The sequence below is a fragment of the Heloderma suspectum genome, chromosome 6 (assembly GCF_057233095.1).
Source record: "Heloderma suspectum isolate Gila_16-S chromosome 6, 16-S_ref, whole genome shotgun sequence".
NCBI lineage: Eukaryota > Metazoa > Chordata > Lepidosauria > Squamata > Helodermatidae > Heloderma > Heloderma suspectum.
In genome coordinates, this window is record NC_139463.1 from 31877155 (window position 1) to 31894392 (window position 17238).

At 46.2% G+C, this 17238-nt stretch overlaps 1 protein-coding gene across 1 annotated transcript; it reads right to left on the bottom strand.

Annotated features, from left to right (window-relative positions):
• Positions 1 to 1944: 1944 nt before the first annotated feature.
• LSM1 (LSM1 homolog, mRNA degradation associated) lies at positions 1945 to 16478 on the bottom strand. Its single transcript, XM_084803917.1, has 4 exons — positions 16236 to 16478; positions 14799 to 14867; positions 7774 to 7889; positions 1945 to 4888 (listed from the first exon to the last, which is right to left on the bottom strand). Exons 1-4 carry the CDS (start codon positions 16444 to 16446, stop codon positions 4718 to 4720), a joined length of 567 nt encoding a protein of 188 aa, XP_084660043.1. The 5' UTR covers positions 16447 to 16478; the 3' UTR covers positions 1945 to 4717.
• Between the last annotated feature and the right edge of the window lie 760 nt (positions 16479 to 17238).

Consider the following 17238-nt stretch of genomic DNA (forward strand, 5'->3'; position numbering starts at 1 on the left):
CACATTGTTGGCTCATATTCAGTTTGCAATCTACAACAATTCCAAGATCCTTCTCGCTTGTAGTGTGGTTGAGCCACATATCCCCCATCTTGTAACTGGGCATTTGGTTTCTTTTTCCGAGGTGCAGAACTTGGCATTTATCCCTATTAAATGTCATTCTGTTGTCATTCTGTTGTTTTTGGTAGTGCAGTCCAACAACATCTGGGGGGCACACATTCCCCACCCCTGCGGTAAAACTTGGGGGCTGAGCAGCTCTTTCCCAGTGCCTCTCCTGGCAGACCCAGACAGCTCCACCAAAGCATAGCTCTATATCCGACTTCCCTAACATGGTACCCTCCAGATGTTTTGGATTACAACTCCCAGCATTCCTGATCATCAGCATGTTGGCTGCAGCTGATGGGGGTTGAAGTCCAAAACATCTGGAAGGCACTAGTTTGAGGAAGGTTGACCTCTGTTGGGCAGGGAACATGCTCGCCTCCAAATGTCTTTGGACTACAACTCCCATGAGCCCTAGCAAGCATAGCCATTGATGAGGGATGATGGGAGCTGAAGTCCAACATCATCTGGGAGGCCACACATTCCCCATCCCTACTCTATACATACACCAACCAGAACACCTGTGGACCCTCCACATCATGTCCCACCAGTTGTCTATGGTAACAGATCTAGACCACATGTAACCCCATCTCTCTCCTCTCCCCCACTCACCCCCCGCAAATCTGTAAGAACAAAGCTGCTAGAACATTAAAAAAAACAAACAAAAAAACCCACACTCCATCTTCATGGAATCCATTGAAAAGGAGCAGGGAGAGGAAGAGAAAGATTGTTTTTACTAAACTGCAAAGTAAAGCAAGGGGTAAAGGTTTTAAAAGGGTGAATCAGCCATGTTCAGGGGGTATGTGACCCAAGAAAGAAGCCACGATCCAGACTTTTTTTTGTGGGGGAGGGGACTGCTCCTCAGCCCAATACAAATGCACACCCATTATTATTATTATTATTATTATTATTGTTATCCAAAGTCATATAATATAATAGTACATATACTACACTCTTCAAGCTTTGCTGGTGACACTTCCCTGGGCAGCACTGGGAAAAGTAGCGGGCGCGGCCAGGCAGGTCTGTCTTCCCCAACCTGGTGCCCTCTAGATGGTTTGGACTACAAATCCCAGCATTACTGACAACTGGCCATGCTTGCTGGGGCCAATGGGAGTTGGCATCCAAAACATCTGGTGGACACCAGGTTGGGGAAGGATGCGCCGAACGATCTGGAGGGCCACAAGTTGCTTGCCCTTGTCCTAAATGGAAAATTACAAAAATACAGAGGCTATAGGGAATCATCCCAGCATGCAAAAAAAAGAGACAGACCCAAAGGACCCAGGCTGCAGGCCTTGACTCTAACATGGCACAATCCAAGTTCTTCCCCCACTCCATTTAATCACAAGCATGACTGGTTTCATCCTGTGTTCTTTTACCTCCTTGTATTTATGTATAAATGTCACAGATGGAAGCCAACAGGACCTAACTCTGGCAGTTTGCGTGCGCAAAAACTGAACAATTAGCCATGGCATGAAAACACACAGCACTGCGAAGTTCTCACTTTAGCTTGGGGCAGGCAGGGACCCACACCCACGAGCAGAGGAAATTGCTTTTCCTCCTAATCACTCTTTATTAACAGCACACATCTTTTGCATGTCGAAGACCCCAAGTTAAATTCCAGGTTCTCTTCATACTCCCTGGAAAACTACTTTTCTTATGGTAGATGATGTAGAATGTGGGAAGCCATAAGAGATCGCGGACTCCTCTTGCTGGTCCAAACAGCAAAACACAGCCTTCCTCAACCCGGTGTCCTCTAAATGTGTTGGACTACAACTCCCATCAACCCCAACCAGCATGACCAATAGCTGGTGGGAGTTGTAGTCCTGGAGGGCACCAGGTTGGGAAAGGTTGACTTAAAGCTTCATGTTTGCAAAGCTTACTTACCGGGGCATGTGGGGAGACACAATCCAGCCAGAATTAATGGAGCTTAAAAATGTTGATTGCAGTACTTGAATCCTCCCAATAGTTTCAAGTGTAGAATGTTAACAGTGAAACCAAGGAAACTTAAGATGTGCTTAACTTCATACTGCAGGATCTTACCTAGGATCAGGTATTCAGAGGACAAGATAGAGAGAACTCGGTGTGAGGGTGAATGCAGAAGTTCTTCCATTAGGCCCTGGCTGAGACACCCAGGAATCTGAGGGGGCAGAGAGCAGAAATTGAGAAACATGACAGTCTTTATATTAGCAAAGCCACTAGATAATTCTAGGCAATTTGGCTTCAGCTGACTTTTTTACCTAATCAGTGCACTACCAAAAATTAATTTCCAGCTTTGCCCATATAAAGACTGTCCTGTTTATTTCCGCTCTCTGCCCACCCAGGGACCTGCATGTCTCAGCCCGGGCAAGAGACAGATCTATGTTCAGCCGGCCTTTATGTTTCCAGAAATGAGGGTCAGCTGTTGCTTCTTTCTGCCAGAATGCTAGGTGTTATCCAATACCTGCAACACCTACCAGTGACTCATGCAGTCTGCAATCACCATTTTATCACCCTTTTTGAATACTGGAGACCTCATGGCCACCAACTAATTTTTGAACTTTTCTGTTACTTGCCTCATCCGCTGCCTCTAATACCATCAAGCCTGATGTAGAGTTCTGGAGAATTCAAAAGCTTGCACAATCTTCTGTGGCATTTTGGTTGATCCTAATAAAAGTATTGCCTAACTGTGGGTTTGGGATTTTTCTCTCCCCCTACCCCAGAACTTGATTTTACAGTAATCAGTCAACTGATACCTCTAGTCCAGGGATGGGGAACAGTTTAGCCCGCAGGGACTAGATTTTTGTTTGGCTCACTCCCCGAGGTGTGGATGACATTGGGGGCAGACCCTCCTTCCAGAAGCCCTGCTGTTCCCCAGAAGCCGCTTCCCCCAAATCATAGGGGATTTCTCCATGCAAAGCACACAGGAGTGACTGTTCCGTGCCTATCTGTACACAGGGAATACATGCACTACTTTCTCTTTCTGCAGGAACCTGCTTTGGTCGCCCCTTGCATTTCCTGCCTGGGGAACATGGGGGAGGAAGAGAGCCAAGCCAGCTCAATCACTCTCCAGTCCCTCTCCCTTCTGTGGGAGTGGGCTTTTGGGGGGGGGTCTCGCTGGAGTCCCCACAGGCCAGATGGTCCAGCCCAAACAGCCCGCAGGCTGGAGGCTCTTCATCGCTGCTCTAGTCCAACTCTAAGATTCTCTAGGTCCAGATCACCCACAAAATATCCTCATCCAGCCTTCCTTTGGAAGCACTGAAGGGAGGAGACTGCTGTGTTCTCAGGCTACCCGCACCACTTATCACATCTATTCAACGCTTTTGATTTAGGCTGGAGAGAATAAATTTCTACTTCACTGCAATGTGAACTGGCTCCTGCTGTAACTGGCCTTTAAAGTACCACAGGTGTCCTTACGACTTTTTTTCTTCATAGCAGCCTTTTGCGATGACCCAATGCCTTTTGATACCTGAGGCAGGAAGCCCAAACATCACTCCCAGGGGTGGTTAATATAAGCTCAGTGACCATATTCATCATTCTTTATCAGCACCTCAAATCTGGGGTGGGTGGGAAGCTGCCTCACTGCACATAATGTTTCAGGGTTAACCCTGGAAACAGTCAACTGGGCTTTTTCTTAAAGCTGAATACACTGTCAGCAGGCTGAAGTTCCTGAAGGAAAGAAAAAGTCTCTGCCACGACCAACACTCTGCTAAGACTTGCACCAATACCAAGAGCAGGGAATCAACATCCAGACATTTGCTAAGTTGCATGTTACAGAAACTGTTCAACCCCAGTACATAGACATCTTAAAGCAAGGGTCCAAATCTGGCCCTCTTCCCATGCCCCCACCCCCTTTCCTCTGACCATAGATCATTTGGTGGTTTCCTGGCATTTTTGTTTTTTCCCCATTCTAAAAGGCTGAAATGCCTCCCTAAGACTTACGTCACCGGCAGAAAGAGCTTGAAGCTAAAATACGCTGATATTTCTAGGCTGCTTCTGCTCTTCCTTCCCCACTCTATTTACTTCTATCTATCTGCTCCCCCAGTCCAGTTAAGAGATGTTTTACTCCATTTTCTTTGCCTCTTTAGCAAAAAGCACTTGGTGATTGAAGAGGCAGTCCAAAATTGATTGCACATGTGGTGGTAAATAGATGTGGAAATTTCTCTAAATGGACGCGGAAATTTCTCTAAATGGACGCAGAAATTTCTCCAGATTTCTTTAGAGAAAAGCACTCGGTGATTGAAGAGGGAGGCACAAATTCTCAAAAAGGGTTCCAGCTTCAGCAACACCCATGTTCAGAGTCAGCTTTTATTTACACATTGGGACAGGGAAGTTATTTCCACTGCCTCCTATTCCAAAGTCACATAGCAGAAAAAAGAAAGCTAAACTAAAGAAATTTTGTCCCAAGCCAGCACTCTTAACTGCTGCTCCATCACACTGGGGTTACGTGAGAGGACTGGCATGTTTGTTTTTTAGGTCTTCGGGAACAATGATTTTGTGAAGAGAAAACAATACATCATGATTAAATTGTGTTCTGCACTTAGGGGGAAAACATCACCCCAAAATAATGAAGCTGTCCATCACAAGAGGGCCTAAATACAAGATCGCTTCAATTTGACCGCTGCTTGGAGGCAGCTGCAATTGTCTAGTATTCGTCTAGAGTATCGACCCGTGGGATGGCGAGGCCCCGCTCCTTCAGCGCTTGCAGTTTTAGCTTCTCTGACTCCTGCTTGGCTTGCTGCTCGACACGTTGCACTTCCAGGATCTCCTCGATAGACACTTGCTGCAGAGGGGTGTCACTTTCCTTTTCCAGGTCCTACAATGAAAGGAGGGGTCAATCAACATGGCCATTTTCAAGTGGAGAAGAGGGTTAAGCATATGGATCACCTCATGAGCATAACACAACTAGGGACGCTTGAGGAATCTGATCTCTGTGAAATACGACATGAATGGTCCTGCTCTGCAACTTCTGGACTAAGGTGCGACCAGAACATACTTATCTTTTGGATTTTGCACTTCTGTGAACTTTATGTGCAGTTCTCAGCTCAAAAAAATTCAGAATACATTTAAAATGTGTATTTTATGTTTAAAATATGGTTGAAAACACATGTATTTAGATAATTTAGATAAATGCAATGTATTGAAATAATACATTTCGAATGTATATTTGAGGAGAAAATATGCTCAAAATACATACATAAATATGTATATATGCATTTTTGGAAGGACAAAAACACACACACACACACACACACACACACACACTAATACAGAAACAGGATAGAATGGATGTATGAACCCATAAGAAATTTGACATGGACCGGAAATAAGATCGGTCCATCGGTCCATCCCTAAATAAAATCATCCTGTTACTACACCACTGCAAAGGTTGGGTTGAACACAAGACATGTTAAAAGTGTATGGAGAGAAAAACGTTCCACCACTTGCCCCCCAAAAGGACAAAGTCAAACAGTTAGGCCTGGTTTGCATATGACAATCCTGAGTATGGGTTGAGTATGGGTTGTCGTGGAATTGTGTGTTGTCATTGAACCGTGGGTTGTCATTATGTGCAAATCCTGGACTGTGGTTTAACTATGGGTTGTTAACCACAAACAACCTAGGAAGAGAACCCATGGTTTGTTGCTGGGTTGTGAACTTTGGGTTGTTCATCGTTAACAACCCATAGTTAAACCATAGTGCAGGGTTTGCACATAATGACAACGGATGACAATAGCAACCCACGGTTCAACCCATACTTTGGGTAACCATTATGTGCGAGCCAGGACTTAAAGAAATGTTTTTGCTGATTAGACCATTCTCTTCTGAACAGCTCCCAACCACATGTCTCCAATATGGCCAAAATCAGAGCACAAATTCAACCAATGTCTCCAGCAACAGGTCATTGAAGATACATGGTCTCTGAGAACGGAGATTCTATTTAGCTATCATGAATAATGGCTGTTAGACTAACGATCTGCATTTAATCACCAAAAAGGGCCATGTAAATTGGACCCATGGTTTATTTGTTGCTGCAAATGAGCAGTTCTTACAGCTCATAATTCAGTATCACATAATGGTAAGAACACTGAAAACTGCTAAGGGCCCAAGGGCTGAACTACACACGACTTGGTAGATCCGCAATGAATTTGCCCAACTTTTAGTTTACAGTTAAGTTTTTTTAGGATCTGCTTTATTCAATTGCTCTCTTATTGCACCTTGTACTTTTTTGTTATGCTATTTTATTTTTAGTGTTGTAAACTGTTTGCGGTCTGCTCTGCAGAGGAAGGCAGGACAGATCTACTGTATTTTTTTAAACTTCAAAACACCTGCAGGGCGGACTGGACTGGAGCAACAGTTCTGCGGGGAGAAGGTTAAAAACTTTCCCTCTGTGACATTCCCTCAATTAAAATCTCCCACCCACTGCTTAGCTTGGGTGGGAGCAGAGAGACACTTGTATTGTACTTTCCTTGTTTCCCTAGTGGGGCTAACATCATGGAGAGGACTTCAAACTGGGAAAACTGCACAGGGAAAGTGATAGGAAACTTTCACGCAGCATCACTATCCTGCCCAAATTAGTAGCCCCTGCAAATATTTTGAGGATTATGCACATGGATTTTCTGCTCGCTCTCTCTCTGTGAATGTGGATGGACGGATACAGCAGAGGTGGGGAAAATATTGCCCTCCAAATGTTTTGGACCACAACTCTCACAATCCCTGACCATTGGCCATGCTGACTGAGGCTTATGGGAGCTGTAGTCCAAAACATCTGGAGGGCACCAGGTTGCCTACTCCTGAGTTATAGAGATTGGCTTTAAAATTTCAGTGCTGGCCTCTAGCAATCTGAAGCACTTTCTCTCAGCCTTAAAAAAAGAACGTAGGAGTAGGAGACAGTCAGGCTGTCTACTGATGGAGTAGACTGGGAGAATTCAACCACTAGGTTATTTTAGAGAGCAGGTGAGCACTCGTATGATGAAGCACATCTCCATACCACCATCGCCCCACCCCCCAAATCCCACGCACCTAGAAAACTACCACAGAGAACACAGACCAACACAGAGCCATCCAAATTGGTAGCCATCACTACATCCTGTGGTAGTGAATTCCATAGTTTAATGATGCACTGTATTTAGAAGTACTTCCTTTTATCTGTCCTGAATCTCCTACCAATCAGCTTCATAGGATGACCCCAGGTTCTAGTATTTTGAGAGAGGGAGAAAAGTATCTCCCTAACCATTCTCCATACCATGCATAATTTTGTACACCTCTATCATGTCTCCCCTTACCCTCCCTTTTTTCCAAGCTAAACAATCCCAGCTGCTGTAATATTCTCTCTTAGGGAAGATGCTGCAGCCCCTTGATCATTTTAGTTGCCCTTTTCTGCACTTTTTCCAGCTCTTTTATTATTTCTTTTAATTTACAAACTATTGTGCTTCTATATACCTATGGAATACACCCCGGGTACGCATGAACCACTGTTTCAGGTGGCCCTCTTTTGCTTGCAAACTGATAGGAATGGGATTATCTAAGTTAAGTATTAGAAGGAATGGTTTTAGAGGGGCCTCATCTAAGACTTAACTTTGGCTAAGACCAGCCTTTCTTCGCTATCAAAACTGAATGTAATAATAGCTACCACCATCCAATAAGTCCAAAGGAAGTCTATACAAACGAGCACATTCATGAACAAGGGAGTTGCTTACTTACAATTTCCCCCAAGAGTACAACGTTCTCGCCTCTCACCACAAAGATGCCACGAGGGATGTCGCCGTATTTTTTGCCGACATGAATGCGCTCCACTGTCTGGTGCAACACCAAATTTGCTGTAGAGTTCAGGAAGAGGAAAAGGGAACAGTGATGAAATAGGACAGAAATGTGTGGCAAATGAAAACAAAATATGTAGCCAGCAACGTTCAATATGCTTTCTGTTTCAGTGCACCTGTGTTCTAAGAGGTTAACCGGGCACCACCTGCTATCAAAATGCACCTGCCTCTGGTGTGAAATAGTACCAGAAATTCCCCTCAATGCCTGGCATCAGTATTATTTTTAATTATTCTTATTAGCTACATTTGTATCTCAGGCCAGGGTAGTTTAGAGTGGCGGACTACTGGAGAGACGCAGGTTCAAATCCACCAACTGGAATCTGGTGTAAAAGAAATATACCAGAATTAAAGAATTCTAAGCCCAGGAATTTGTTTTGCAGATCAGAACTGGATGGAACTCACAGTCCTTCAACACACACAACAATTCACTCCTGTTTATCCCCAAGCTTTCTTCGTTTTGGGGTGTGTGTGTGTGGGGTTCTTTTTGTGGATGCTATTGTCGAACAACAGGGAGACAAAAATTCTTGCTTATCTTCTGCAAATCACCCACAGATCATCTGCCCACCCCTGAGATACAGCACATTTTGGGAGAGAAGAGTATCTTACCAACATATACTCCACTGACATGAAGCACAAAGCACAGCCTTCCCCAACCTGGCATCCTGCAGATGTGTCTGTCTGCAACTCCCCTCATCCCCAGCCAACATGGGATGATGGGTGTTGTAGTCCAACACATCCAAAGGGCACCTGGTTGGAGAAGGCCACCAAGAACATGCCACAGGAACCGTGCCAATTCCACTGATTACTGTTGTTCCCCTTTCTCCAGCCTGGTGACTTCCAGAGGCATTGGACCACAGCTCCCATAATTCCCAGAGGGAAGGCTGCCCTAGTTCTAAGCTTATTCTAGTTCAAGGGCAATGGCTTTTTGTGCTTGGGAGGCTATTTCAGTCCTATTGCTCTGGTCAACTACCAAGATCACAACTGGCTACATATTTTTAGAGACAGAGACACACAGGGATCTATTAGATAGTTTTCAAGAGGTTTAGCCAGACAGAGAGTACCTCTTGACATTATCTTCATCCTTTTACTGGGCTTTTAAAAATCACTAAGTGAAGTTTTTATGTGCTGTATATGTATAAAAACTGAACTATTTGGCCAGCAAGACCGTAACTATAAACTAGCTTATCTTGAAGAAAGCCAGAAGCTCCCAGTGTGTAAGCTAAGTGTGAGATTTTTCTGATAAGAATGGTGACTGCTGGTTCCCAGCCATGGGCACACAGACACTGCACTCACTTGAGATTTAATGCACCATTTAGATGCTCAGACTTCGCATTTCATTCCTGCTCATGACTCCCTCCCCCAATCCCTGCCCTAAGATTACTCAGAGGAACCCACTATATGCTGCTTTGGTTAGAATTAGTCGTCCAATACCTAGGTATGTATTTTTATTCATATCTCAGTAACCTGGTGGCCAGCAACAAGAAAGCAGACAGTAGGAATAAATGGTAAATTCTCCTAATGGAGGGATGTAAGCAGTGGTGTTTGTATTGGAACCAATGCTTTTCAACTTGTTCATAAATGATCTGGACTTAGGAGTGAGCAGTGTGGTGGCCACGTTTGCTGATGACACCAAAATATTTAGGGTGGTTAAAAAACAAAAAGAGATTGCAAAGAGCTCCAGCAGGATCTCTCCAAAACTAGAAGCATCAAAATGGCAAATGTAGTTCAATGTAAGCAAGTGTAAATGGATGCATGTTGGGGCAAAACATTCCAGCTTCACATAAAACCCGATGGGGTCTGAGCTAACAGTGACTGACCAAGAAAGAGATTTTGGGGTTGTGGTGGGCAGCTCAATGAAAATAGCCCAGTGTGCATCTGCTGTGAAAAAGGCAAATTCCATGTTAGGCATAATTAGGAAAGGCATCGAAAATAAGATTACCACTATCTTACTGCCCTTATACAAATATATGGTACGACCACACTTGAAATACTGTGTACATCTCTGGTCACTGCACCTAGAAGAGGATATTGCAGAGTTGGAAAAAGTGCAGAAAGGGGCAACTAAAATGGTCAAGGGACAGGAGCAACTCCCCTATGAGGAAAGATTACAACATCAGGGACTGTTTGGCGTAGAAAACAGTGAGTAATGGGAGAAATGACAAGAGGTGTACAAAATTATTCATGCTGTGGAGAAAGTGGATAGGGAGACATGTTTCTCCCTCTCCCGTAATGATAGAACCCAGGGTGATTCCAAACAGATACAAGGAAATACTTAACTTTCCCAGATTTGAATTTGGCCTTTGGGCTGAAAAATGTTCCCCATCCCTGATTTAGAGTGCCACCCAAACCCAGGATATTTGGCTACTTGTGCTAGCAAAAAACATCCAAAAGTGACACTGAGTATGGACTACAATAATAATTTATTGATGGTGCAAATCTCTAAAATACTAGGCTTCTTCCTCAGGAGCAATGTTAAACAGATCAATTGCTCCTGAGGAAGAGACCTAGTTTCAAAACGCGTAGCCCATTTTTAGAGATCTGCATAATAAATAAATTTTACAGTCCACGTGTTTTTTAGAGCTCTGCACCATAAATAAATCATTATTACAGTCCATACTCAGTGGTGCTTTGGGATGTTTTTCCTTTTGGATGTTTTTTTGCTTGTGCTAGCAGGAATACCTAAGCAGGAGCAAGTGGGCTGCATGAACCAGCACACAACTCGTTCATGGCAAACCAGTATTCCCCAGAATCCTGGCTTAATGTTCTGTGTGAACATGGCCGGTATTTTTCTTATTCATTCATCACATTTGTCCACAGTGCTTTGATTTTACAGCATGACAAGCAAGAACGTATGAAGTCAGTACTAAGACTGCCAGACCCTTCCAAATTAGAACTAGAGGATTCTATTTAACCACATCACTGTTAAATACCATCGATAAAAAAACCATCAAAAAGTCACATTTCAAATTTGAAGCTATAAAGAGAGTTGTTCCACATCCTACGATATATTGACACTTACTTTCTCTGCACTTATGCCAGTTCTGTTATCTCCTTTTAACCATCAATAGAAATGATTCTGAAAACCTATTTAGTAGAAGCATATAATAAATTTCCCTTAGAAATCACCCAGAGCCATCACGCTGTTAATACAGTAATTCAAACTTTGCTGAAGGCCTCAAGGTTAGCCTGTTTCTGTAGCTGATCTAAGAAATGCCTAAGAAAGCAATCCTATGGGCCCTGGGAGAGCGTCCCAGAGACCACAGGAATGCTTGGAAGAACTCTTCCGAGGTCAAAAACGATGCTTTGATCTCGGAAGGGGGAGTCGGAGATCCGACCTCCCTCCCCCTCACAGCCAGCAGGGAAAGAACCATGCTGGCTGCCTTCTGAGATCAGAAAACTGACCTCAGAGGAGGAAGAAAGAAGGCATTCCAGTGAGCAGAGAGGGGAGGAGACCAGAGAGGCTATGATACCAGTTATCCTGATCCTCCTCCAGCCTCCTTCCCTCCCTCTCTGAAGTGTCCTTGCTAGATGGGCTGAAAAGCCCATCTAGCGAAAATCAGGACAGAGGATGGGGAGATGAAGATCGCCTCTACTGCTCCTGCCGCCCTGACGGCTGCAGCTCAGCAGGGCATAAAAATCTCAGACGCCTCCGAGTTCGGAGTCTTCCAAGCAGCAAGGGTGCAATCAAAATTGCATCCTAAGTTTGTTAAGTAACAGAGCCTTGGAGGACTCATTCTGTTATGGATTTCCATGGGTAATTGACTTCCTCATAGTAACATAGTCGACGGAAACAAATTCTGGTTAAATGCTGTTCATCCCAAGATCTGAACTTTCCAAAAGTACGGTGGTTTTTAAAAGTTTGCATTATGGGTTTACGCCAGTAATAATGGAACAAAGGATTTAAGAATCAACAAACACAGAATGCCTTAAAACGCTGCTGCCTTGAACAGCTGCCAATGGTCATGCTGGCTGTGGATGATGGGAGCTGCAGTCCAGCATACCTGCAGGGCACCAGGCTGGGGAAGGATGCACCATACCCCGATGACTCTCATGATGTAACTTTAATTATAACAGAGATGGAAAGGCTACAACTTGATTTCTGATAGCAGGTATGCAAAAGCTGCATTTTAATTGCATGGTGTTCATCTTTTATAATGGCACTTTGAGGTCAGGCAAAACCTCTTTTATAGGCCTGCTTCCAAGGACGCCTACCCAGACAGGGATGGGCAGAAAGTAGATATGAATCTACTGGTAATTTGTAGATCAGCAAGGATTTCTGTTTGACAGCAGCAGCAACAAAATGACCTCACCACCCTGAAACAAAGAAAGAGTGGGGTAATCAGGACTGGATTTGCATGTACATGTAAGGCCTGTGTATGTGCTCCATCCAGTTCTGGTACTCAGAACAAATTCCTGGGCTCAGAATTCCTTAATTCTAAGGCTATGACTTCTGTGCCTGGTTCTGGTCGGTGGATCTCAGGATCAAATAAAAAACAAAGTCGATCCCAGGAGGCTGAAGTCTTCCCACCAATACAATGGGAATACACAGTCCTTTCGTTCTTGGGCACAAGCAACTTATTTTTAAGCACCCATCTCCCTCTAGTGGTATAATAGACCTCCAAGACTGTGGCATTCTAGAAGGGACCTGAGAAGGCAGCTGACCTGTGTCAGTCTATTTGTCAATCTAGCCCAGTATTGTCAACACTGACTGGCAGCTACTCTCCAGGATTTCAGGCAGGAGGTTTTTTTCTTGCCCCACCTGGGGATGCTGGGGATTGAACCTGGGACCTTCTGCATGCAAAGCAGGTGCTCTGCCACTGAGCTATGGCCCCTCGTCTTCTGGCACAGGTGGAGCATGAACCCATAGCCCCCAGTTTCCATACATCTAAAAATATGCTTGCATGCAATTAGGAAAACAGTGGTCACATTTAGGGGGAGAGCGGAATCAAGTCTGTGACAAAGGTACCATTGCAATGAAGAAACCAAAGCAAGAAATAAAACACTCTTTAGTACAAAACCGAAGTGCTGCTTTAAAAACAAACAGTGAACTCTGCCATCTATGACAGGATGCTTAACTTCATGGAGGCTCTCCAGCTGCTTCTGTTCCTAAGCCCCCCCACCCTGGCTCTAGTCAGAGCCTGACATCCTTGGACAGCTGCTGGGGGTCTCAATGTTGGGGCAGGACCCACCAAGACCTGCCCTATACCCTCCATGACTGTGAGTTTACCTAGCACGCAGCCAGGAAACCACCGGTCCAAATTTCCCACAGTGCCCCAGGACACCTGAGGTAGCATCCCTCTGGGGCACTGTGGGAAATTCAAAATTGCAACCACCTGGCCACTGCCACCAGATTAGCCCACATCCGATACAGGGGATTTAAAATGGCAGCTAGCACCTGAGTGGGAAAAATGTAAAGGGGGCCCCAGGACAGGTATCAGTAATTAGCTCTGCTTGGGTGCAGGGTTCCCAGTAGCTGCCATATGCTGATGTTGGCCCTGCTGGAAGGACAACATCTGCCTCCTTCAGTGGTAGAAGCTTCTCCACTTCCAGGTTGACTCCTTCCCACCATGATCCAGTGTGGAGCAGATAAGTCAGGGAGCAGAAGGAGGCAGATCAAAGGGGATCTGGGCTGTTCCCAATGGCAGCTCCAAGGGCTGCAATCTTTTGAGCCACAAAAAGGGCAGCAGGTATCACAGACCTCTCACCCACTTCAAAAGTGATGGGAAAGCAGCAACCTCTCGTGTTACTTTCTGACTTCTCCCCCAACATCTACAAGATCCCCCACCTTCTTCTGAGCTCATACGAGTGCATTTGTGGACCTCCCGCCCTTCACACCAATGCCTAATAAAAAAAGTCACTTCTCATAGTGAGGAACCATCTCCTGTATTTCCCAAATAGAAGGCCCCAGCCCACACAATCACCACAGCCCCACACTGTTTCTCTCAAGATCACCACCCTAGACTGTTCCCCCCCTTTCTCGAGACTTATGATCAGGAACACCCCACGCTCACTCTCTCTCACAAATGCACACCCATCAACTCCAACACCAACAATTCACAGCACCCCATCCACTCTGCTGTCTCAAAATCCCTATCCAGGGAAGGCTTTACAAAATGTTGATCTGACCGGATCCTCTTCTTTCCTTGGTCAGGCAGAGAGAAGGTGGTTTCCTTCCTGCCCCACCATGGAAGGCTTTAGAAAACATGGATGTAGCTGGATCCATGCTCCCACATTGGTATTCTCTCCCTGTTTGGGGGGGGGGATTCTCCCCACCTAGTCAAGCAAGGCTCAGGCAGAGCCTATCTGAGTCACCACAGACCACATAAAATGCAGCAGAGGACTGCCCACAGGTGGCCCACAACTTTTCTGATGTTTAGGGACAGGTGAAGATGAAGAGAACTGTCCACATTATTGTAGCTTTACTTCCAGAATTTTGTTGCCATATTTATTATTGACAGATAAATATTCTATGCAGTTAAAATAGATAACAATGATAATTTAGTGTCTGTATTTCACTTAAGCATTCAAAACATTTCAGATAAATAACTTTATCTTCCTTACAACAGCCTTGTAATGTAGGCAAATATTATGCCCCTACTGAAGATGGGAAAGGGGGGATGAGGCTGAATGGGAAAGGCTATCTTAAGCCCACCTGGCACGTTCGTAGTAGAGACAAGATTCTACCCAGAGACTTGATTTGCAGCTCAAGTCTTAGCAAAGAGCAGGTATAACATAACTGCTAACAGCAACTGCTACAGCTAAAAACATCAGAATGCAAAGCTTCTCCACCCTCCACCCCAAAACGTATTCCTTCTTTGGACTCCTGACAATCATAGTCAAATATAGCCCAAGCAAAGGCCAGTGGAAGAGGTTAAAAACAAAAAGCAAAGTAAGCGTATTGTGGCATACCAAACTGATCAATGCTGCGTAAATATCCGATCAGCGTCCTGCCATCTCGGAGAAGGACCAAGTGTTTCTCTGGAGAGGAAAAGAATAAAAGCATTATTAGTAGTAGAACAATCCTACAAGTTCATCTCCATTTATTTTGCACCAAGCAGAAGAAAGTTTGGTGGTTCTAAATGTTAATGGGGAATTTGGCCACTACCCACACTCAAGGCTTCTTGCTAGGGTAACAGATGTTTTCACCATGGGGCAAACTGCTTGACTGGGGGAGCAATTTACATAAGGAAAGCAGCATTGGGGAAGGGCTGAACAAATCATCGAGTGCTATGGCCCCAATCCAAGGTATCCCCCTCTTCCCCCTGCAACTGCGAAATCTAATAAATAAATAAATAACACACTGAGATTTTCTCAACTTCTAGGGACCCTAGGGAACATGGTTGAACCCTATGGAGTGAGCCTCATTAAACTCAAAGGGGGTTATATTCAACTGGACATGTATAGGGTGATACGATTACTGATTCTCAAATACGAGGGGCAGAGCCATGATTTGGTAAACTTGGGAGGCTCGCCTTCCTGGGCTTGTGGATTATTATGCCCCATTACCTTTCTTTGCAAAGTTAGGGCACTGGCTGAACACTCAAGCATGATTGCTGTCTAGTTCAGCAACTCGCAGCATCATAGCAGCCCCCATAGCCATGCCCCTAAGGAGAGGTCAAAAATGTAGGCAGCTGTGTTGATCCAAATCCACAAACCTGTTCTGCCGGGTTTTCATCGCCAGAGGCAGGCCTTTTTGTAAAGCTAATGGCTCTTAGCCATGCGCAGGCCAAGCCACCCCAAAATACTTCGCATCACAACAGGGAACAACATATTGATGCTGGGAAAACTTATTCCCCACCCACAGCTACTGCGAGGGCTGTCTGCAGCTAAGCGAATTCGGGAGTCAGCGTCCATACTAATTTTTTAAAAAACTGCCCGGGATGCGTCCCTAGGACCCGTGGCTCCGTTACACCACTGGTTCCAGCCAGCCCTACCCTTTTCCGGGACACTCCATTCCATCTTCCCCCACATTTTCCGTTTCCCCGATAAGCATGCTCAGCCCGCACTAAGCTGCGCTGGCTTCTCCCTAACGTATTTCTGCACACGCCCCCCGCCCCCCCAAGGCTGCCGATGCCTCCCTCTTGCGCCGGAATGGCGCTGTTCTGGCTCCCTAAGGAGTTTGCTATGCGGATGCAGAACTGGGCGCCCGCCCGCCAGGCTCGGGGGGAAGAAAGGAAGCGGCGGCGAGGCGCCACGGGCATCCTTGGAAGCCGAGGAGGAAGGGGCGGCGCCTTGCCCCGCTCGGCTGGAAGGAGCCACCCGCAAGGCAGGGCAGGCAGGCAACGAGGAGCGCACCCGAGGCGCCCCGCGGCCAGGCAGAGGGGCGCGGCGCGGCGCGCTACTCACTGTCGATGTCCTGGATGAGGCTGGCTGTGCCCGGCATATAATTCATCTTTCCCCCGGACGCGGCGGACGCAGCGCCGCCGCCGCCGCCTGCAGCATCTGCCCTGGAAGAAGCGGAACCAGCCCTCGTCCTCTCCCCGCCCGGTCCGGAAGCACATGCTCCGGCGGGGCGGGGAGAGGGGAGGATCCCGTCGCCCGGCGGATTCGTGCGCATGGAAGAAGCGAGGGGGCGGCCGGCGCCGGCCCAGGGCTTAAATAGGGCGGCGGGGGAGGCGACGCCCGTCTCGCCGGCGCGCAATCCCAGCGGCGAGCGCCAGCTGCGGGGCCGGTGCGCCCCGATCCACCGGGCGGCGGGGGAGAAAAAGAAAGCGGCACTTAGGGCCAAGAGAGACGTTGCGGTTTAGAATCTGCGCCCAGCAGCAGCTTTACTCTAGCGCCGAAGAATCGATGCCTTCGAACTGTGGTGCTGGAGAAGACTCTTGCGAGTCCCCTGGACTGCAAGGAGGTCAAATCAGTCCATCCTAAAGGAAATCAACCCTGAGTGCTCATTGGAAGGACAGTTACTGAAGAAGCTCAAATGTTTTGGCCACCTAATGCGAAGAGAAAACTCCCTGGAAAAGACCCTGATGCTGGGAAAGATGGAAGGCAGAAGGAGAAGGGGACGGCAGAGGATGAGATGGGTAGATAGCATCACCGATGCAATGAATATGAACCTGAGTACACTCCGGGAGAGTGTGCAGGACAGGAAGGCCTGGCGTGCTATGGTCCATGGGGTCACAAAGAGTCGGACACGACTGAACAACAACAACAAGAGATGTTAACATTATAGATGTTAAAAAGCACTCAGGACAAGATGGTACTCTGTGGCACCCCACAGCTTAGCTGCCAAGGTGCTGAGGCAGTGTCATTCAGTGCTACTTTCAATGTTACTATCAAAGGGGTGGGGGAGGGGGGCATAGGACCGTTATATCCAGAGACCAAAACTGCCTAACTGCACCACTGCTAT